Source organism: Bubalus kerabau, chromosome 8, assembly GCF_029407905.1.
Source record: "Bubalus kerabau isolate K-KA32 ecotype Philippines breed swamp buffalo chromosome 8, PCC_UOA_SB_1v2, whole genome shotgun sequence".
NCBI lineage: Eukaryota > Metazoa > Chordata > Mammalia > Artiodactyla > Bovidae > Bubalus > Bubalus kerabau.
In genome coordinates this window covers 33,385,773-33,407,707 of record NC_073631.1, presented here as the reverse complement: position 1 = coordinate 33,407,707, position 21,935 = coordinate 33,385,773, and the positions used below count along the sequence as shown (strand labels likewise).

General features: G+C 40.7%; 1 protein-coding gene across 11 annotated transcripts in view; it reads right to left on the bottom strand.

The window, feature by feature from the left end:
• The window catches only part of DNAH11 (dynein axonemal heavy chain 11), a 367,742-nt gene that overhangs the window by 167,769 nt on the left and 178,038 nt on the right, over nucleotides 1-21,935 (bottom strand). For 10 of the 11 annotated variants that reach the window (XR_008717731.1, XR_008717733.1, XM_055589961.1 and 7 more), the window contains 7 exons: nucleotides 16,101-16,274; nucleotides 12,167-12,371; nucleotides 8,788-8,953; nucleotides 8,037-8,139; nucleotides 4,686-4,925; nucleotides 2,887-3,048; nucleotides 2,438-2,631 (listed from right to left, as the gene is read on the bottom strand). Coding sequence is in view for 9 of the 11 variants with exons in the window: in XM_055589961.1 (XP_055445936.1) it covers nucleotides 2,438-2,631; nucleotides 2,887-3,048; nucleotides 4,686-4,925; nucleotides 8,037-8,139; nucleotides 8,788-8,953; nucleotides 12,167-12,371; nucleotides 16,101-16,274 (1,244 nt within the window). In the remaining 2 variants the exon portion in view is untranslated. The remainder of the gene's footprint in view (nucleotides 1-2,437; nucleotides 2,632-2,886; nucleotides 3,049-4,685; nucleotides 4,926-8,036; nucleotides 8,140-8,787; nucleotides 8,954-12,166; nucleotides 12,372-16,100; nucleotides 16,275-21,935) is intronic. The other variant, XM_055589965.1, reaches the window with a different exon arrangement.

Sequence of the window (21,935 nt, the reverse complement as noted above, 5' to 3'; positions counted from 1 at the left end):
ACCCCATAGACGGCAGCCCATTAGGCTCCTCTGTCCCTGGGATTCTCCAGGCAAGAACACTGGAGTGGGTTATACTGAAGCCCTAACCATCAGTACCTGAAAATATAGACTTAGGAAATAGAGTGATTTAATAAATTGGTTACAATAAGGTCATAGGGGAGTAGGGTGTATCCAATATGACCAGTATCTTTATAAAAAGGAGAAATTTGGATACAGACACACACAAAGGGAGAAAGTCACATTATGACTGAACTCAGGCTGTCACAAGACAAGGAACTTCCAGAAGCAAGGAAAGAATTCTGGAGCAGACTCTCCCCAGCACCTCTGAGGGAGCATGGCCTTCTGACATCTAGATTTCAGACTTCTTGCCTTCCGAGCTGTGAGACAATAAATACCTGTTTCTCTAAACTTCCCAGTTTGCAGCGTTTTGTCAGAGCAGCTCCAGCACATCAGTAGAGCCAGTGAGAAATTACAGTTACGGGGAAGCAGGACAGGAAGGGAAGATGCCATCGACTTCCCACACAGCAGCAGCAATGGCCAGCTGTTTAGACTACTCAACCGACCCTGTCATTCCCATGCTAAACTCTGACCCGGAACTTCTCACTGCACTTAGAAAGAAAGAACCCCCGCTTTCCTCTGGTTACAAGAAAATACCCTGTACTCATGAGGCCTGTGTCCACCTCCCCACCTTGCCATATGCCCTTTTCCCTGCTTCTCCACAGCCACAATGACCCTCTTTTTGCTTTTGGACATTCATGGGGCCACATGAAATCTTCCCACACCTAAAGCATTCTTCCTCCAGATCTTTCCATGCTGAGCTCCTGCATATCATTTCAGTCTCACCTTAAACGTCACCTCCTCACAGAGATAGCCAGTCCCTCTTTGGGAATTCACATGTTTACTGCTCAGGATCAATAGATTTTATTCCTCAGCAGGACGTATCACTTTCTGCCATGTTCCTCACTTGCTTATTTGCTCATATCCTTATAAACATCCCACGGGATCACTAAAACATGAGCTCGATTAGAGAAATAACTGGATTATCTTGCTTGCTGCTGTCTCCCAGTACTCGGGCAATGTCTGACAGCAGACGTCACGGACGGTCACACAACCTGTGCACGGCAAAGGCACCCAAGCTAGGGGGTGAGAGCCTGTTCAGGCACACTACGTCAGGAAAGGGGCCTTCTTCTAGTTTTCTGCCCAGAAAACATGCCCTTCCCTTTTTTCTTCCTTAACTTGCACGTAAGTACTGAACAGGCTGGCAATGTTTCTGTTTGATACTCAGTAGGCACTCAATGAACATTCTTAACCAAGGAAAATCGGCTTGAGTCCATCCTGTCTCTGCCACTTACAAATTTTTAAGATTTTGAACAAGTCACTTACCTTCCTCTTTCTTCATATTCTTCCCTAAGGCTATGGCAACCTACTCCAGCATTCTTGCCTGGAGAATCCCATGGACAGAGGAGCCTGGCGAGCTACAGTCCATGGGGTCACAAAGAGTCAGACACAACTGAGCGACAGATACACACACACTGAATAGGCTGGCAGTGCTCCTGTTTGGCACTCATTTGGCACCCAGTAAATATTCTTAACCAAGGGAAATCAGCATGAGTCTGTCCTGTCTCTGCTACTTATGAACTTTAACTTTGAACAAGTCACTCACCTTCCTCTTTCTTCATACTCTTCCCTAACAGAGGTCCAAGTGAAAGAACATGAAATTATGGTTCTCATGGCACTTCAAAAAATAGTATACCTATGTAAGACATTATTGTGACATAATTCATATAGACACTTAATAGTCTTTTAATGGATCCATGACACCTAAACCTATTATCATTTATTTATTCATTTATATAAAAATTATCTACTATTATACAAAGAATTGTGTTTGACATTCTTGTAATTTGTTGAATGCAAGCTTAGTGACCTTCTCTGAATCAGGCCCATACATTTATAGTTACAGAAGCTAAGGGGATTGGAATGACTTTCTGCAAAAGATAATTTTCTTACCTAACTCAGGTTATCAATTTCCTCTAGCACAGAATTCAATTTCCTTCCTACACATGTACATTCTTGAGGTCTTCTACAAGTTGCCTTTTGCTTATGACATGATAAGTGGCTGCACTTACAGGTATGTGACATATTTGTGTTCTAGAAGAGGGCTGTGTCTTGTCTTTTTTATCTTGTGTTCTCCATCAAGTTTTTCTTTTAATTTTTTGAGGTAACATTGGGTTTCAATATTATATAAATTTCATGGAGAAACTTAGTTTTATACTGTATGGCAAACAAGAACTGATAGTTCAAAAAAATCCCAGAAGACAGACAGACAAAAAACAACCAAGAGTTCAGGTGTTCAGTAAGATCTACTGAATAAAAGCAACTGTGGACACCCAGCCATTTTTACTTTATGCAAAAGCATCACAGCCCATCAACTCACACATGTTGCATGGCGTCTTCAAATAAAACGAGGTGCATGGCGGCATTGAGTTCATTGTAGTCATCCAGTGCTTCCGTCAGAAACATCTTCAGCACCTCCCAGTCCTTCACTGGCATGTAGCATGGGTCTTGGCCGCCATTAGCAAAATGGCAATAGATGAGGGGCTGCTGAAGCAGCACATGGCTATCTACACCCTGCAGGAGGAGGAAGTGAAAAATACGGTCATGTCAATCTCCAGAAATGATTCATCTGGAGGCAGAGTGACCAGTCCAGGGAAAAGCCTGTAAATCAACCCATGGGTGGATGTCATCTTCTCCTGTACAGATCTGGAATCACAGCTGTTTCATCAAGGCAATCACACATACAATTCATTCACATCCTTATCCCATTTCTGCCCAAAAGCCAATAATGCCAGAGCACATAGTGACCTTTAGAATTCATTTGCTTACTTCAAAGTATTTATTAGCAGTTTCCAGCAGTTTTTTATGAAACAAATCACAGTCCTTTGTGTCTATCAGTTTGTCTCCATAAACACGAGAAGATTCATGAAGCCACAGGCGTATTAAATCATTTGAACACTTTAAACACTCAGGAGAGGTGAATAAAATCCCCTAAAAGGCAAGAGGGGAAAAAATTAAAAATTCAGAAGGTGATGACATTCCAAGCTAATACTTTCTTTTAGCATCTTCTTTAACTGCATGCTGAATTTAGCAATTTACTGAGTTACAACAAGGGTTATAAATAGTATTACATATCAGTACTTGTAGTCTCTGATAAGCAACATTTAAACAATTAACTACACAATAAAAAGGATTAAAGAATGGGTTGCCATTTCCTTCTCCAGGGGATCTTCCCAACTCAGGGATCGAACCCGGGTCTCCTGCATTGCAGGCAGACACTTTACTGACTGAGCCACCAGGGAAGTCTATTAAAGAATTAAATACCATTATGCCCATTTCCAGGAATGAGCTAAGGCTGTATTTCAAGAGTCAGCCCAGGAACTAAATATCTGATCTTAGAGCTTGTACCTACTGTCTTCAGGAAAATCAGTTTCTAAAACTAGCTAACATGAAAGTCATAGGACAGTAATATATTTTATTCTAAAATCCTGGATGTCATTTAATCTAATTCACTCATTTTACAGATGAAATATATAAGATCCAGAGTCAACTGTCTGTATGCACACTTTGTGGGTAGTCAAAACATTTTGATTCTCACTTTCCTGCAACACTATTCTTCAATATTTTGGATTCATATAGATCCAGTTCTCATGGGGAGAGTCACCGTGTTCTGGGCTCTAGGGACAACACCAAGGGAGTCATAGAGAATTAGCTGTAAAAGGCTAAACAACTGTTGGGCGGTTTTGGGTGTAGCCAACAGACTGGATATGAATGGTGAGCAGAGAGGTCTCTCACTTCTTGGCCTCCCTTCCCTCCTATGATCAAAAACCTGCTTTTAAAGACCGTTTAATTGAGCACAGTCTTTCAGGCAGGTGCAAGAAAGATTGAGATGAAAAGGAATGGTCCACATTTGGAAAAAGCTTTTGCCTAATGTGGTTACAGTTTTGAGGCAGCTGTGGAGTGATTTAGAAAGCAGGGTTATAAAAGTATAAGAAATAAAAATCACCAAATACTGAGAAGTCTCATGAAGTTTTCATATTCCACCAGTTTACTACTTCTGTCACAAATGAACTTTGAGCCATAAATAATTCTTCAATTACTTTTACCCTACTGATAGGCCATGTAAGTTGGATATTTTCAAAATTTCAAGGTTTTGAATTCTCTCTTTGGAACTTTCTTTTCAAATCATATACATTTACACTGTCCTTATACTGGATAAGTGAGTTAAGTGTCAATGCCTAACCAAAATAGGAATTTAAGAAATTATATTTTCTCTTGATGTATGTTTAAAAATCGTATCACCTAAATATTAAAAAAAAAAATTATCCCTTTTACTTGCACAAAATGAGACACTCAAATATTTATACAGAATCAATGAAATAGGGAGCCAAGATTTCCACCTTAGCTTCTATTGCTAAGTCTCTACCAACCTAAGGGGAATTGCTACTTTCATTGACAAAATGGGATTAATAAACCTGCCATACTTCATAAAGCTTATTATGGAAAATGAAAGAATACATGCTCAAGGATGCAGCATAGTTTTAGACTAAGTTTTATGAATGAACCCCATTGGTATTATTTTAATCAGTGCCCCACTCAAGACACATAACACAGAGTCATCGAGGTACCTGGAAGACGTTTGACAAGTCTCTCAAATTAAAGAGGTAGTGGAATTTAATGGCCGTGGGTAAAAATGTATGTGCCATCATCTGATGGAATGCGATTGTTGCCTGTATCAAAGTGGGGCCACTCCTGAGAACTGAGGAACCAAATGCTTGCTGCTGGAAATGGAAACTCAGGATCTGGCTGTAGATGGTGTTCAGTGCATCCAGTGATGGAAAGTTGAATGCAAACACTGTGAAATGTCTCTGAAAACAAAAACAAACATGAGAGTTGCATAAAATAGAAAATGTAATGGTACTAGTAGATTGGGGCTTCTCTGGTGGCTCAGATGGTAAAGAATCCACCTGCCAATGCAGGAGACCCAGGTTCAACCCCTGGGCTGGGAAGATCCCCTAGAGAGGGGCATGGCAACCCACTCCAGTATTCTTGCCTGGGAAATCCAATGGACAGAGGACCCTGGCGGGTCACTGTCCATGGAGTCACAAAGAGTCAGACATGACTGAGCAACTAACACTTTCCCCTTTACTTTCCAGTAGATTACCAAAACAGGGAGGGGGACTTTATTTTTCATCTCTTCCTGTATCCATACCCACTGTGATGGAACGTGGCAGTACCTTCCACTCTGACTCTCAGAGTGCCCATATGACTTGATAAAGGCAACAGAAGGAGATAGAAGTAACAGGGTGCCGGTCACTGTCAAAGGCTTGTGTGTTTCCACTAGCTCTCTTAGGGCTCTATCTTTGCAATGAATCCTACATGCCTACCCAAGGATGACCGACACATGACACAGAGCCATGTTGTCCCAATTCCAATCACTCCAGCCAAAGCCACCCTGAGTAGCTGACAATTAACTGCCCAACATGTGAACAAGCTCAGGTTAGGTCAGCAGAGTCACCCAGCTGAGTCTCCACTGACTACACAAAAGCAAGCAAACAACAGACTGTTGTATGTCCAGTGGCAGTGGTGGCGATTATTATTTAAAAACTTACATGCACTCAGAAAACCTGCACATAAGTATTTACTGTAGCTTTATTCCTAACTGCCAAACTCTGGACACAACCATTGCTGTTGTTCATTCACTCAGTCGTGTCCGACTCTTTGTGACCCCATGACCCGGAGCACACGAAGCTTCCCCGTCCTTCACCATATCCCAGGGCTTGCTCAAACTCATGTCCAGTCGGTGATGCCATCCAACCATCTCATTCTCTGTCGTCCCCTTCTCCTCCTGCCCTCAATCTTTCCCAGCATCAGGGTCTTTCCCAATGAGTCAACTCTTCACATCAGGTGGCCAGAGTACTGGAGCTTCAACTTCAGCATCAGACCTTCCAATGAGTATTCAGGACTGATCTCCTTTAGTATTGACTGGTTTGATCTCCTTGCAGCCCAGGGGACTCTCAAGATTCTTCTCCAACACCACAGTTTAAAAGCATCAGTTCTTCAGTGCTCAGCCTTTTATATGGTCCAACTCTGACATCCAGACATGACTACTGGAAAAACTACATCTGTGACTAGATGGACCTTTGTCGAAAAAGTAAAGTAAAAGTAAAGTCTCTGCTTTTTAATATTTTGCCTAGGTTTGTCATAGCTTTTCTTCCAAGAGGCAAGCATCTTTTAATTTCATGGCTGCAGTCACTGCAGCCATAATTTTGGAGCTCTTTATTTTGAAGAAAATAAAGTCTGTCACTGTTTCCACTGTTTCCACATATATTTGTCATGAAGTGATGGGACCAGATGCCATGATCTTAGGTTTTTGAATGTTGAGCTTTAAGCCAGCTTTTTCACTCTCCTCTTTCACTTTCATCAAGAAGTTCTTTAGTTCCTCTTCACTTTCTGCCATAAGGGTGATGTTATCTGCATATCTGAGGTTATTGATATTTCTCCCAGCAATCTTGATTCCAGCTTGTCCTTCATTCAGCCCAGTATTTCACATGATGTCCTCTGCATATATGTTAAATAAGCAGGGTGACGATATACAGCCTTGATGTACTCCTTTCCCAATTTGGAATCAGTCTGTATTTCCATGTTCAGTTCTAACTGTTGCTTCTTGAGCTGCATACAGGTTTCTCAAGAGGCAGGTAAGGTGGTCTGCTTTTCCCAGCTCTTGAAGAATTTTCCACAATTTGTTGTGATCCACAGAGTCAATGGCTTTAGAGTAGTCAATGAAGCAGTAGTAGATGTTTTTCTGGAACTCTCTTGCTTTTTATGTGATCCAATAGTTGGCAATTTGATCTCTGGTTCCTCTACCTTTTCTAAATCCATCTTGTACATCTCTCAGTTCACATACTGTTGAAACCTAGCTTGGAGGATTTTGAGAACTACTTTGCTAGCATGTGAAATGAGTGCAATTGTGCGGTAGTTTGAACATTTTTTGGCATTGCCCTTCTTTGGGATTGGAATGAAAACTGACCTTTTCCACTCCTGTGTCCACTGCTGAGCTTTCCAAATTTGCTGGCATATTGAATGCAGCACTTTAGAATTTGAAATAGCTCAGCTGGAATTCCATCATCTCCACTAGCTTTGTTTGTAGCTATGCTTCCTAAGGCCCAGCTGACTTTGCATTCCAGAATGTCTGGCTCTAGGTGAGTGATCACACCATTGTGGTTTTCAGGTTATTATGATCTTTTTTTGTACAGTTCTTCTATGTGTTCTTGCCACCTCTTCTTAATACCTTCTGCTTAAAGCTTCCTTAAATAAATGGATACACAAACTAGGAACACCCATACAATGAATATTATTCAGTGATAAAAATAAATGAGCTATCAAGACATGAAAAGCCATGGAGGAACCTTAAATGCATATTTAAGCTAACAGAAAGAAGCCAGTCTAAAGAGGCTACATACTGTATGATTCTAACTATAGGAGACACTGGAAAAGGCAACACTATAGAGACAGGAAAAGGATGAATGGTGGCCAGGGATTTGGCGGTAGGGAGGGCTGACTAGGGGGAGCACAGGGGATTTTTAGGACATGAACTACTCTGTGTGATACTTTAATAACAGATACCTGTAATTGTACATTTGCCAAAAGCCATGGGATATGTAAAACAAAAAACGAACCCTTACACCAACTTTATACTTCACTTAATAATAATTTATAAATATTGGCTCATCAATTGTAATAGAGGCAGCACACTAATGCAAGGTGTTTGTAGATGAGTTACTGGGTGCGAGGGAATACATGGGAACTCTCTGTACTTTCAGCTCATTTTTCTGTAAACCAAAAACTGCCTTAAAAATTCTGTTAATTAAAATAAGCTTCCATGCTTCACCAAATGTACAGTAGAACCATACAGCCTAATCTTTACCCCGAAAGCACTAAGAATCAAGATCAACAATGTGTGAGTATTGACACGCTACCTGTAGTCTAGGATTGATGGTGAAACTGCCCACCATTGGATTCATGCAGGCAACATATTGACAGCTGTGGATTTCTTTAAGCATCACTTTCTGTCTGTCATACCTGCAAGATAGAAAACAGAACCTTAAATCCCAAAGTTCAAAATAACAACAAATCCCACCAGTTCATAAAGGACTTCAGCATAAATTGCTTTCTTTGATCTTTATAATCACTCTGTGATGTTGAACTTGTTAGCCTATCTGAGAGAGAAAAACTAAAGCTTGGAAAGCTGAAGACTACATGGCTCCTTTGATGCCAGTATCAACATGTGGAGCTAAATCAATAGGTATTATTGCTGTTTATTGATTCACTTGAGTCTGCTTAAAAATACCCATAGCGAGACTAGGGGCTCTCCCCTACTTAACATCAGGGACTGTCAACTGTGATGCCCAGACATTATCAGATGTTTACATCTTACAGAAAATGTCAAGCTTCTCCTAAGTAACTGTGAGTTAATATATTAAGGAGCTTAAGCTTTAACTGGAGAGTTTACGTTTATAAGATACTTTTCAATCCAATTCTTCCAATGATACAAAGAAAATCTATTCCATTTAAGATGAGCAAAAGGGGAAGCAAACTGAAACCCAAAAAAGTATCACAGAAGATGCTCCTCAGAAGAGGAATAAACTGGGGTGATTCTATTTAAAAAATTTTATCCGTAGTAATAATAATTAGATTTCAGTAGAAAATGAAACACACAGAATCGCTTACCAGTGTCCATAATCAATATGCTGTCGAATCAGAGTGTGGGGCTGGACAGTGCCGTATGAGTCCACTGCAGGCATATTCATGTCGTCAATAAAATAAACCAACTTTTTATTTCCTCCTGGACCATAGTTACGACCAGCTTTCTTCTCTAGAGGTTTCTCAAGAATTCCTGAAACCAATATATAATTCTGTCCACCAATCAAATAAAAATGTACACTTCTATTTATATATAAATATATTTATATATAAATACAAAATAGAACATTAGTCCTTTTTTTTCTTATTTTTCCTCATCCTGCCCATTTCATCCACTCTGTGGCTTTAAGTATCACCTCTCTGCAGGTTAATCCCAGAAACATGTCTCTGTTCATCTCCTTCCATGTAATACTCTCCTGGAGCTCACCCTGACTCCTCTCCCAGAGTCCGCAGCTGCAGCATTGGGCACACTGGCCATCACATCTGAGACAACACCTTCGCTGCTGACCTTCACACCTTCCCCCCCGTACCTACCGTCATTCAGGAACCACTGCCAGTCCACCCAGAACCCATCAATAAGCCCTTCTTTATCTTCCTCGTACTAGAGTCTAGGGACAGTCAGGAATTTCTCACATCTCTCTTCTTGGGCCATGGGGTACAGAAGTATAAAAGGATACTATATGCAGGCATTATCCTGTGTATACCTCAAGTTACGTTTCTTCACTTGCCTATCTGACTTGGTATGTTTGAGAGGAAATCACAAATACAGAAAATCTTGACAGTATGGACCTGAGATGCAGTATCTAGTCACTTGCCTACTCTCTAAATGAACTATAAATATCTTGAGGACAAGAACTCTGTCGTGTTCATTTCTGTATGCCTCATAACACCTACAGCAAGTAAGTAACTTGTTAAATGAAAACAGAAATGAATGAAGTAAAAAAATATATAAAAAGTTAACTAACAAACCCTTTTTCCAAGCAGCATATCTACATTTCCAAATGGTTGCTAAACATCAGTTCCTGTTAGCCACTGACAACTGTATGTTTGGCCAACATCAAATGTGCCTGTTCCCAAACTCAATTTTACATACCTCTTCCCCACTCATGACCCATCACTTCTTTTTAGCCTTCTGTGCTCCTACCAACAGGATTAACACTCTCCCAATCAGCCAGATGCAAAGCCTGAATTTAATCTTTCTTTCCTGGTCCCTGATTTGTTCAAGCACAGCCTGTAAATGGTACCTCACGTCTCCTCCTTTTGTCTTTCCTTCTAAAGCTCTAGTCCAGGGTACCATTTCATTCAGCTAACATATTGCTCAAGGAGACTGGTCTCTCCACCATCAGATCAGATCAGATCAGTCGCTCAGTCATGTCCGACTCTTTGCGACCCCATGAATCGCAGCACGCCAGGCCTCCCTGTCCATCACCAACTCCCGGAGTTCACTCAGATTCACGTCCATCGAGTCAGTGATGCCATCCAGCCATCTCATCCTCTGTTGTCCCCTTCTCCTCCTGCCCCCAATCCCTCCCAGCATCAGGGTCTTTTCCAATGAGTCAACTCTTCGCATGAGGTGGCCAAGTACTGGACTTTCAGCTTTAGCATCATTCCTTCCAAAGAAATCCCAGGGCTGATCTCCTTCAGAATGGACTGGTTGGATCTCCTCTCCACCATAGACTTCTCTTAAAATAGAGCCTGTTGTCATTGTGGTTTAGTCACTAAGTCATGTCCAGTTCTTTTGCAAACCCGTGGACTGTAGCCTGCCAGACTCCTCTGTCCATGGAGTTTTCCAGGCAAGAAAATTGGCGTGGGCTGCCATTTCCTTCTCCAGGGGATCTTCCTAACCCAGGGATCAAACCTGGGTCTCTTGCATTGCAGGCAGATTCTTTACCACTGAGCCACCAGGAAAGCCCAAAGTAGAGCCTGCATCTTGTCAACTCCTTGCTCCCCATCAATGGCTCACAGCTCCCTACCATATGAAATATGTTCTTTTCCACTTGCATGTTAGCTACAGTCTCAGTGACCAACCATCCCTGGTTGCCTGGGATGATCCCAGTGATAGCACTAAAAGACCCTTACCTCAGAAACCTTCCAGTCTTCAGCAAACTAGACAATTGGGCATTCCACCTGTAACTCCAGCCTTTGCCCTATCTTCTACCTGATCACTATGCTTTGATCAACTTAGAAATTCAATTAAATGAATGCGTCCCGCAAATTTCTCTTTCATGTCTTTGCCTAAGCTGATTCTTCTAGCCTAAGTTCCCTTTTTGCCTATACACCATTCCATCTCAAAGGTCTGAAATCCTTTCTTCAGAGTACACTAGCTCTTTCTATTCCTCATGCTAATAGGCAATGTCTAAATCTATTCATGCTTGTAACCCTTCCAAGAATCAGCAAGCTGAACTTCGTTCAACTATTGAATTGCAGCCCTAATCTTCCATTTACAAGTGATAAAGTGATCCCTTCTTCTGTGTCCACAATGAAAAGCATGTATTATACACAGTGTCTGGGGATAAAGTAGATAAATGATACATATTCGCTGAAGAAATGAATGAAAACCTTCCAGGTCAGTTTTTTAACTGTTCCACTCACAAAGATGAGGAAGACAAACTTGATTAAGAAAGAGATTACAGCACAATCATTCCTGGGTGAGTTAATGATTTAAGTGATAAGAAAACAGGTTGTTAATCTCTACTGATAGGGCTAAGAAAATAGCAACAATGCACACAGCAAAGAAACCATGCTCAGGGCAACAGGTTTCATAAAGCAGTGGACAACAGGAACTTTTGCTGCCCTCACACGACACAACCCCACCGCTCTGCTGGACAGTGAGACACCGCTCTCAGCTCTTTATAGTAGTTCTTCTCTACTTCTCACGTCTACTCTGTTTGCCCTCTGCCCTTCCAAACTCAAAATGCCCCAAATCCATGTGGTTCTTTTGATTACAGTGATGCATGTATTCAACAGCTAAAAATTATTCTTACAGTTCTAAGATTTAACAAACAACTGGTGGCCTGTCATTTCATCAATACAGTCTGAATGAATTCCCCACTAAATCAATCCCTTGCTTGCAGAGGTAACCAGTACATTCTTCCTTGAGCATATTCTTTTGTTGCTAGGACTCCACGAAATTGATTACAGCTAACCAAATGGTTTAGAGGCAAAGCAATGGAACTGTTGATGTCAATTCTTTCTGTTCTATACAGTAATAACCCAAGTAAAGCCAGGAGGGATATAAAAAGCCAAAATAACAATATTTAAACAAAGTATATTCAGCCAGAATGGTGAAAAATAAAAATTCATTCTAAGCAAAATGTCTAAGAAAAAGGAACCATCTCTGGGCTGCATGTCCTGGCTCTGACAGTATCTGACCTTGCTTCTGGAGTGTAGGAGGAGGAACACTTACGCTGCAGCGCTGCCGATGTTGTGTAGTAGTTGAAAGGCACACGGGATACTACATAAGCCTCAGACAGACCTGCCAGCATGTCAGCTACAAAGACTGTTTTTCCTACTCCAGCGTTTCCTACCAGCATCAACGGCTGTCCTTTCTCGAGCAGCAACTCCACAAAATATCGAAGACGGGTTGTCTCTGCTGTGTGAACCAGAGCTCTCTGGTGGGGAAAAACAGACAAAATTTTGTACCTGCACCAACATACAGTCATTTTAGAATTGAGACCAAATGCATTCTTAGTTCTAGTTGACAGCCAGTAGGAGAGATCCCACTTAATGTTTCATTTTGAATGGTCAGTTCAGACATCATAGCTTGAGAAAAGAAACTGGGTAGTGTTGTCAAAATGCCATAGCAGAAGGAACTGACTTATTTTTTCCAGTTAAGACCTGGCACCCAAGGCTTCCTCTATCATGGAAATACCTATACTCTGCCTAACCTTTGGTTAGGTATATAAAGGAATACAGTGAACGCTTAAGAAACTGACCACCACTCTTTAGGACATGATGAAACATGTGAAAGGCCAAGATATGTATAAACAAAAATTGGTAGCAATTCCTTCACCCAGTAAGATTAATGATTCATGTGCAAAATGATTAGACACAATTCACTCTAAAGGAGTTCAGTGCAAGGAGAGACCAGCTGGGAAGAAACAAATGTTAAGCGAAATAGTCACAAGTCCAAGGCACGGGTGATACTTAGTGTACATTGTTCTGTTAAAAATTTTTATAGCAATGCTTCTGTTGTGAAAATTAGTTATTTATTTAGATACTACATTGTTTCATGAAAAAATTGAGGTGGCTTACAGAAATACAATAAAAAGAATACAAATAAATAAAAAGCTGACTGAGGGAATAGAAACTAATACACTGTGTAAGATCAGGGAAAGGGGAAGCAGATGTAGACACACTGGAGAGAGAAGCCTGCACGGTGACTAAAGAGAGCTGAAAAGGTCTTACGCTGGGGAGCGGGGCAAATTAAAAAGGGGATTACAAAAAACTCTTTGCAGGATTTATATAGTTAATAAGAAAAATACGCAAACTCTGTAATGGATAAAGTTCTTCCCTGCCTGGTTCACATACACTGACCACAGATCAGTATTTTATAGACCATTCAAGATCAAATTCATGATAATGAGCATTCATTCTAGAACTTCACCTGAATTCAGTGCTCCTCTCGAGACCTGTTGAAAGACACACTTTTTTTTTTTTACTTTAATTTTATTTTATTTTTAAACTTTACAATATTGTATTAGTTTTGCCAAACATCGAAATGAATCAGCCACAGGTATACCCAAGACACAGACTCTTTTGTGCTACACTGAACAGTCCCAGATGACTTTAAAATCACCGTTGAATTCTGTAACATGTTTTTTTTCCTTTCTTGATGCTAGCTGTCACATTTGCTATTTAATTGACTATTAATATTGGCTCTTTTCTCCACACATTAATATCAATAATTAATACCTACTGAGAGCTGAGTATGTGAGAGGTACTGTGCTGAGCCGTTTACATGTGTTACATCATATGATACTCATAACAAACCTAGGAGGAGAGTTTCGTTATCATTTACATTTCAGAGATGATGGAGCTAAAGCTTAAAGAACATTAATAAATTGGCCAGAGGCATACGTGGTGGTACTTGGATTTAAACCCAAATCTGTCTAGAGCCTGAGTCCTGTCTTACCTACTGCACAAAATGCTCTTCAGGGCACGGACCATACAAACATTAGCTGATGTCTAAGTACTCCATTTCTCCATATATAAAAAGGCTAGTAACAGTCCTTTCTAACAGAGAATTAGAAGAGTGTCATAAGGATTAAATTAATCTATGGAAACAAAGCATTTAGAAAAGGGCCTGACATATTATAATGTCATGTTAGTATTTGCTATTATTATTGACTTAATAAGGTTTTCCTCTAACATGTTAAGAGGCTTTTAATCAAAACCGCATTTGGTGCAATTGTGTATAAAGTAAGACTAGGAGGTCCTGACAGGTTCTCTGTTGAATAAAATACATCCCTGATAAGATGCATGAACCTTGTGATACCACTTTTTGTGTGTTTCTTTTGGTTAACTACAAGTCCTTGGCTCTCAGCCAGCTAGATAATATCGTTCGGTGGCTGAGGTCTAGACAGGCTGAGCTAAAACAGAGATGTTAAAATCCATAAAGCGGACAGAGCAGACCTTCATAATTAAGGTAACCTCATCACCTGGGCCCGAGACTAGGGTAGGGGCGCACACGGCCCCTGGAGAAATGGATGCAGAAGGCAGTCTGCTCTGGGGCTTCTGGAAAAAGTTTCTACCCACTTAGTAAAAAATACAGAAGCCTCCTTTCTCCATGTCTTGCTTCCTTCTAACTCCTGGGACCTCTAGAGTCATCTTGGATTGAGGAGATACCAGTTTTTAAACAAGGCCAGTGCTAAGGCAGGAAGATCCAAATCCGTAGTGTTATCACCAAGTCACAGAACTCACTAGTCTCAGGGCCTTCCTACCTGTGAGTTTCTTGTTTGCAAAATGATGAGTTTTCTCATGGTTATAGGATGAATTGTGTCCTGTCAAAATTCAACTATTGAAGCTCTAACCCCAGTATCTCAGAAATGTGACAGTATTTGGAGATAAGGTCTTTAAAGAGATGATTAAGGGAGGCCTACCTAATCCAATCCAACTGGTGTTCTTGTCCAAGGAGGAAACTTGAACACACTTCAGGATGGTGTCCAGGGAATGTGTGTACACACAGAAAGGATCATAGGGGGCCACAGCAAGAGGAGACCATCTGCAAGCCAAGGACAGAGGCCGCAGGGAAAAACAAATCTCAGCCTGAGAAAAATGAATCTCTGACGTTTAAGCCACTCATTCTATGGCAGTTTGTTAGGGTGTCTTAAGCACGCTGATACAAGCAGAGTGGGCCCCAGATTCAAAGTGACTGGTAGAAAGGAAAGTGTGAATACACAGAATACACTTGGGAAAATGCCATCATATATATGAGTGACTAATGCCGCCTCAAAGCAAGGACACCAAGACTGCCAGTGAACCTCCAGAATCTAGGAGATTCCTCAGAAGGAACCAACCCTGTTAAGACCTCTATTTTCAGCTTCTAGCCTCCAAAACTGTGAGACAACACATTTCTATTGTTGAAGCCGCCAAGTCTGTGGTTACTTTGTTACTTCAGTTCCAGGAAACTCATACACTGAATTTTATTTTATTTCACAATAACTGCCTCCTAATTAGTGTGGCAGTCACTTACATGCATTTTATAGGGCACGGCTTGAAATAATAAGTTCCAAAGCCAATCAATATGAGGTGATTTTGAGAAAGAAATATAATGAAAAGCAAAACAGATTGAATTAGAATTAGAAAATGGTTAAAAGATAACTTGATATATAAAAATGTAAGACAATTTATAAAAAGAAACAGTTAAAAAAACAATAAAGATTCATTTAGATTTGTGAGTTGCCTTGTGAAATTGAGATATACATCTTTGAATAGGAAGATGAAACATTCATTTTATGGCTTCAGGGGTAAGGCAAAGAAGTTCTATGTGAAAAGTACTGCTTAAGAAATGTAAAGTAAGGTCAGAAGTAAGACTCACTGAACCTCACTTAACTAATAAAAACATGCCTTCAATTTTTATAAAATCACACAATTTCTAGGAAAATCTAAAGAAAGCTGTTACCACAGAATTAAGTTGAAATAAAAAAAAGAAACTGTAGAAATATAACCATCTTCCTAGTCGTTCCTGTAACAGATTCTTCTTTCCAAGGAAATATGTTCTATGCTGACCATACCAACAGGAAATCATCCATCAGGCAGGAAAAGGAAGACTGCGTAAAAACAAACGAGGCTCAAGCCAGCATCATGTGGTTGAAGATCATGGTGTTCCCCACACCTACCTGCAAAGGTATTTCTGGATCCATAGTAAATTGGGGGATTTTATCAGCCCAAGGCAAAAATTTCTTACTTCTGTGGTCCAGATAATAATCAAAAATTGTTCCCTGGGATGGAAACTTCACTGCTTTCATCTCTTTATGCCACCATTGACTGAATTCAGCTTGACAACCAGAAAGCTAAGGAGAACAAGAGAAATTCTTATTGCAGACTTACAGGTAATTTTGAACACATACAAAGCCACCGCAAGTGCGGCTGATCACACGGTGTTTTCAGCGAACACTTCAGAATTACAAACAGGACTGAGTAACTGACAAAAGAAAAATAAACAACTAGAAGGAAGTTATAATGAGTGACAATACCACTGAGGCTGAAAGCTATAACTGCCATACGTCCATCAGGTACAAATTTTCGGCAGTAATTATTAACTTAAAAAGCAAGGTAAGTGTAGGTGAACCTTAGATGACTCTGACGTTATTCAGTTTAATAACAAGCTATCACGCAAGTCACCCTGCTAAGACAGTGTTTAGCAAACACTGGTGTTTATTTCTACCAATGTCTCCCTCAGTTGATAGTAAAATGGGGAAAGTAGGAACAAACGAATACTTCAAAAAATTAGGAACATTATTGACTTAGACACTGTTCTTTATTCGAGCTTATAGCCTTCGTAGAACTTTTGGTGTTAAAAATATCCTTTCCTTTATAAAGCTGTGGTGATAATAAATGGTCATTTAAAAATAAATGCCCTTATTTAGAAAAACAAACAGTTGGTAACCCTATTTCATTCCTTCAAATCATTAATGAAATTTTGTTGGGTCTTTGAAATTTGAAATCTGAGAAGCTCTGCCATGAGGGAAGGGAAAGAATGGACTTGGTTTTCAACTCAGTAGTTGAGCTGAAACTACAGATTCCTGTGCTGTAAGAGAATCTTCCAGAAAAGATAATGGAGTAGGAAACAGGTTCTCCTTGCTAGAAGGTGCTTGTTTTTATGATGGCAGGTACAAGCCCTTTGCTGCTAGATTAGTGGTTAGAAAATGGAGATGGGGAAATTCCAACTGTGTACTAGCAACTAACAGCCCCTCCTGCACCTATGGGATGACCAGACAAAGCTTTGGAGCGCTCTAAAAACACTGTGTGTGTTCACCACATTCACCAACCTTACATGTAACTAAAACTTCAACTCCCATTTTGCTCCAGGGAAATTCTTCAAGTTACTTTTACTTTGGTGTCCTTATGTCCATGGACTACGGCCCACTTTCTGTGTGAGGCTGATCAGACACATGAGTAGAGATGAATAGGATGGGTGGAGGATAGGAGGTATGGTTAGGGCTGAGAGGAGTGGTCAGCTTTAGCAGGAGAGCTGATCCCACCAACCTTCCCAACAAGCGGAGCTCACATTCCTACAGACCACTACTCACATATTTAGATCCGTTTCAGTATCTTCAGATTGGTGTCACAGGATTTTTTCTTTTTAATCATCCTACAGAAGTTGGTCAGAAACCAAGTTCATTCAAAAAAATATTCCTTATCTGGTACCATTCTTTGTAGGAAGGATGCACATGAGATTTCTACTTTACAATAAAATTTGCTTCAACTAACCACTATGTCAGCAGAGTCATTTTGATGACAAGTCTCCGATCATTCATTCACTCACTAAAATGCATTTGTTCCCGTAGTGGGGAAGAAAACAAACAGGGTTTCTGCCCTCACAGAGCTTACGGGGGAAATGAAGGGGAAGTATGGTGGAAGCAGAGGTGAAGTCTATGAACACAGAAATAAATACATTGGTATCTTGAAAGCCAACTTTGCTGGAAGTGAGAGAAATGAGGGCATCTATTTTAACTGGATATACAGGGAATCAACTCTGAGAACAGAAACCAATTAGGGAGCAGAACATTCCAGGAAGAAGTCAACAAGTGCAAAGATCTTATCACAGGAAAGAACCTGCATTCCAGAAACTGGCCAGTGCAGCTGGAGGGGAGGGAGCGGCTGAGGAAAAAGTAGGGAGAGATAGTCTGGGCCAAAGCCAAAGGCCTTGTAAATGAAATTCTAAAATTGTATCTTAAAAGCAATAGGAATCCATTAAAGTGTTGTAAATTCTGGAGTGTATCATATAATCCAATTTACATTAAAGAAACCACTCTGGCTGCTGAGTGCATAATGGATGATGGGGCAAGTACAGAAGCAGAAAGACCAGTGAGGAGATTACTTCAGAAGTCAAGTGGGGAATGATAGCAGCTGTTTACAGGAGGCTCAGGGAGGGATGACGGGGACCAATTTTGGAAGGTGTCTGCAACAGCTGGGGTTAAGAACACAGGTCTGAGTCAGTCAGCTGCAGTCTGAACTTGCCTCAGACATAAGTTAGCCATGTGTCTCCAAGGAGGCCAACTTATCTAAGTTTGAGTTCCTTTTTTGTAAAAGAAGAAGAATAGTTATAACTATATAGACAGGATAATTTTTTTTTTTTTTTTTAAGATTCAACAAGCTAGCCTATTAGAAACCCTAAAACTCTTTCCCTGACATATATTCATAGAAGGCATCTGATGACTAAATGGCTATTCCTAAGACTGTTTCTTGGATCTGCTTCATTCATGTTTCCAGCTTCATAATCTCTCTTTTGAATGCTGTGTAGTTAAAGCAGTTTTGAAAATTTAAAGATGATGATGTCGAATACTAATTGGGGAGAGTGTCTGGGACAGGAAGGGGACCACGTGATGCTCAGCTCCTGGTCTGACTAGCTGGCTTGGAAGGCTGCCAAGTCTGGAAATTGCAAAGATGAAAAGAGGGTCAAGTTGGGAAGAAGGTGAGCCGTCATGATGAGGAACAGAAAAATCTCAGCTGTCAACATCCTTCTCATGCAATTTTACTTGGTTGTACAGCCCTGGAAAAGGAAACACTCTGTGGAGAACATTGGAAAAAAGACAACGTCATGAGGTTTTGGGGTAGACAGGAATACTCTGCATGTGGCCTCCATGGAGAGGAATCCATATGTGTAAATTCTGCCTTTGAGATAAACCATGTGAAGCCACACAACACTCTTAACTTGGGCAAGAGAGGCTATTATTCTTTAGAAAAAGCACTTGGAGATAACTGAAGAAATGTGGGTTCTGAGAAGGGTCAAAATGAGACTTAGGGGGCCAAGTGAATGCCAAATTCATTTACAGATATAAAGTACAGTAACTTAGTGACAAGTCGCAGAACTGGCCCACAGGTCCGAGCAACCATGGATTTTAGAACCTACTGTGACTAAACCAACAAATTTGGGTTATTCTTGGCTGTAATACCTTCTGATTTTAATTCCCAAACATAGTCCACTGGAGAAGGGAATGGCAAACCACTTCAGCATTCTTACCTTAAGAACCCCATGAACAGCAAGAAAAGGCAAAAAGATAGGACACCGAAAGGTGAATTCCCCAGGCTGGTAGGTGTCCAACATGCTGCTGGAGAAGAGCGGAGAAATAGCTCCAGAAGAGATGAAGAGGCAGAGGCAAAAGGGAAACAATGCCCAGTTGTGGATGTGACTGGAGGTGAAAGTAAAATATTGTAAAGAACAATACTGCATAGGAACCTGGAATGTTAGGTCCATGAATGCAGGTAAATTGGAAGTAGCCAAACAGGAGATGGCAAGAGTGAACATTGATATTTTAGGAATCAGTGAAATAAAATGGACAGGAATGGGTGAATTTAATTCAGATGACCATTATATCTACTACTGTGGACAAGAATCCCTTAGAAGAAATAAAGTAGCCCTCATAGTCAACAAAACAGTCCAAAATGTGATCTCAAAAATGACAGAATAATCTTGGTTTGTTTCCAAGGCAAACCATTCAACATCATAGTAATACAAGTCTATGCCCCGACCAGTAATGTTGAAGAAGATGAAGTTGAATGGTTCTCTGAAGATCTACAAGACCTTCTAGAACTAACTGTAAAAAAAAAAAAAAAAAAAAAATGTCCTTTTCATCATGGGGGGCTGGAATGAAAAAGTAGGAAGTCAAGAGATATTTGGAGTTAACAGGCAAATTTGGCCTTGGAGTACAAAATGAAGCAGGGCAAAGGCTAACAGAGTTTTACCAAGAGAACACACTGGTCATAGCAAACACTCTCTTCCAACAACACAAGGGACGCCTCTACACATGGACATCACCAGATGGTCAGTACTGAAATCAGATTGATTATATTCTTTGTAGCCAAAGATGGAGAAGCTCTACACAGTAAGCAAAAACAAGACCGGGAGCTGACTGTGGCTCAGATCATGAACTCCTTAGAACAAAATTCAGACCACTAGGCCTGAACTGTGGTGTTGGAGAAGACTCTTGAGAGTCCCTTGGACTGCAAGGAGATCCACCCAATCCATTCTGAAGGAGATCAGCCCTGGGATTTCTTTGGAAGGAATGATGCTAAAGCTGAAACTCCAGTACTTTGGCTACCTCATGCGAAGAGTTGACTCATTGGAAAAGACCCTGATGCTGGGAGGGATTGGGGGCAGGAGCAGGAGGAGATGACAGAGGATGAGATGGCTGGGTGGCATCACTGACTCGATGGACGTGAGTCTGAGTGAACTCCGGGAGTTGGTGATGGACAGGGAGGCCTGGCATGCTGCGATTCATGGGGTTGCGAAGGGTCGGACACGACTGAGTGACTGAACTGACTGACTGACTGAGGCCATTTAGGTATGACCTAAATCAAATCCCTTATGATTATACAGTGGAAGTGACAAATATTTTCAAGGGATTCGATCTTACAAAGAGTGCCTGAAGAACTATGCATGGAGGTTCATAACACTGAACAGGAAGGAGGCAGTGATCAAAACCATCCCCAAGAAAAAGAAATGCAAAAAGGCAAAATGGTTGTCCAAGGAGACCTTACAAATAGCTGAGAAAAGAAGAGAAGCAAAAGGCAACAGATAAAAGGAAAGATATGCCCATGTGAATGCAGAGTTCCAAAGAACAGCAAGGAGAGATAGGAAAGCCTTCCTCAGTGATCAGTGCAAAGAAATAGAGGAAAACAACAGAATGGAAAAGACCAGAGATATCTTTAAGAAAACTAGAGATACCAAGGCAAAATTTCATGTAAAGATGGGCACAATAAAGGACAGAAACAGTATGGACTTAACAGAAGCAGAAGACATTAGGAAGAGGTGGCAAGAATACACAGAAGAACTATACAAAAAAGGTCTTACAGATCTGGATAACCACAATGGTGTGGTTACTTACCTAGAGCCAGATATCCTGGAGCATGAAGTCAAGTGGGCCTTAGGAAGCTTCACTATGAACAAAGTTAGTGGAGGTGACAGAATTCCAGCTGAGCTATTTTAAATTCTAAAAGATGATGCTGTTATAGTGCTGCCCTCAATATATCAGCACATTTGGAAAAGCCAGCAGTGGCCACAGGACTGGAAAAGGTCAGTTTGCATTCCAATCACAAAGAAGGACAATGACACAGAATGTTCAAACGATCATACAATTGCACTCACTTCACATGCTAGCAAAGTAATGCTCAAAACCCTACAACAGCTAGGCTTCAACAGTATGAGAACCGAGAACTTCCAGATGTACAAGCTGGATTTAAAAAAGGCAGAGGAACCAGAAATTAAATTGCCCACATCTGTTGGATCATTAGAAAAAGCAAGGGAATTTCAGCAAAATATCTACTTCTGCTTCATTGACTATGCTAAAGCCTTTGACTGTGTGGATCACAACAACTGTGGAAAATTCTTATGGGAATACCAGACCACCATATCTACCTCCTTAGAAACCTGTACGAAGCTCAAGAAGCAACAGTTAGAACTGGTCATGAAACAATAGACTGGATCAAAATTGGGAAAAGAGTACGTCAAG